This window comes from Crocuta crocuta, unplaced genomic scaffold (assembly GCF_008692635.1).
Source record: "Crocuta crocuta isolate KB4526 unplaced genomic scaffold, BGI_CrCroc_1.0 scaffold328, whole genome shotgun sequence".
NCBI classification, from domain to species: domain Eukaryota; kingdom Metazoa; phylum Chordata; class Mammalia; order Carnivora; family Hyaenidae; genus Crocuta; species Crocuta crocuta.
The window spans coordinates 335173-336239 of record NW_027529645.1 but is presented as its reverse complement, the minus strand read 5'-3'; the positions used below and the strand labels follow the sequence as shown (position 1 = coordinate 336239).

General features: G+C 64.5%; 1 protein-coding gene across 1 annotated transcript in view; it reads left to right on the top strand.

Moving 5' to 3' along the window:
• Positions 1-70: 70 nt before the first annotated feature.
• Positions 71-1067, top strand: part of ADRA2A (adrenoceptor alpha 2A) — a 2592-nt gene continuing 1595 nt past the window's right edge. The window contains 1 exon segment of the mRNA XM_077762424.1: positions 71-1067. This exon segment is cut by the window's right edge and continues 6 nt beyond it. Coding sequence (XP_077618550.1) covers positions 509-1067 — 559 coding nt within the window. The 5' untranslated portion in view covers positions 71-508.

The following is a 1067-nucleotide window of genomic DNA, read 5'->3' as shown; positions in this document are numbered from 1 at the left end:
GCACCGCCGCGTCTGGGGGAAGCGGGAGAGTCGGTAATCGCTTCGGGGATGTAAGAAGACAGACCCCAGGCCCGCGTCCGCGCCCCTCGGCTGCCTCCCGGGGTGGGGGCGGGTCCCGCACACGGTAAGACCTCTTGCTTTTCGCTCGGGCTCAAGAGTCAAGATAGAGATCTATTTGTAAAATTTTCCGTCATCCTTCCAAGTCATCAGGCCACCGATGGTTTTGGTTCTCCCTTGAATCTCTCTCTCCTTCCCCATCGGCTCGACCGACCTACTCTCCCGCCGCTTAGAAATAAAACTTGTGCTGAGCTGGGGAAGAGAAGGCGCCGTTCGCGGGAGCCGGGCCCATGGGCTGCTAGCGTCTCCCCAGCTCCGGCCCGCGTCCCTGCGGTCCCTCCCCATGTGAGGCGCGTAAGGGCGAGCGGGGCGCGGGAGGAAGAGGAGGACCCACGGGCGCTGGGCCGGAAGACAACTGGCAGCAGGCCCAGGCAAGCGGGCATCCGCGTTCATGTTCCGCCAGGAGCAGCCGCTGGCCGAGGGCAGCTTCGCGCCCATGGGCTCCCTGCAGCTGGACGCGGGCAACACGAGCTGGAATGGGACCGAGGCGCCGGGGGGCGGCGCCCGGGCCACCCCTTACTCCCTGCAGGTGACGCTGACTCTGGTGTGCCTGGCCGGCCTGCTCATGCTGCTCACGGTGTTCGGCAACGTGCTGGTCATCATCGCCGTGTTCACGAGCCGCGCACTTAAGGCGCCCCAGAACCTCTTTCTGGTGTCTCTGGCCTCGGCCGACATCCTGGTGGCCACGCTTGTCATCCCTTTCTCCCTGGCCAACGAGGTCATGGGCTACTGGTATTTCGGCAAGGCGTGGTGTGAGATCTACCTGGCACTCGACGTGCTCTTCNCCACCAAGAAGAAGGGCGGCGGCAGCGGCCAGCAGCCGACCGAGCCGCGCTGCGAGATCAACGACCAGAAGTGGTACGTAATCTCGTCGTGCATCGGCTCCTTCTTCGCGCCCTGCCTCATCATGATCCTGGTCTACGTGCGCATCTACCAGATCGCCAAGCGCC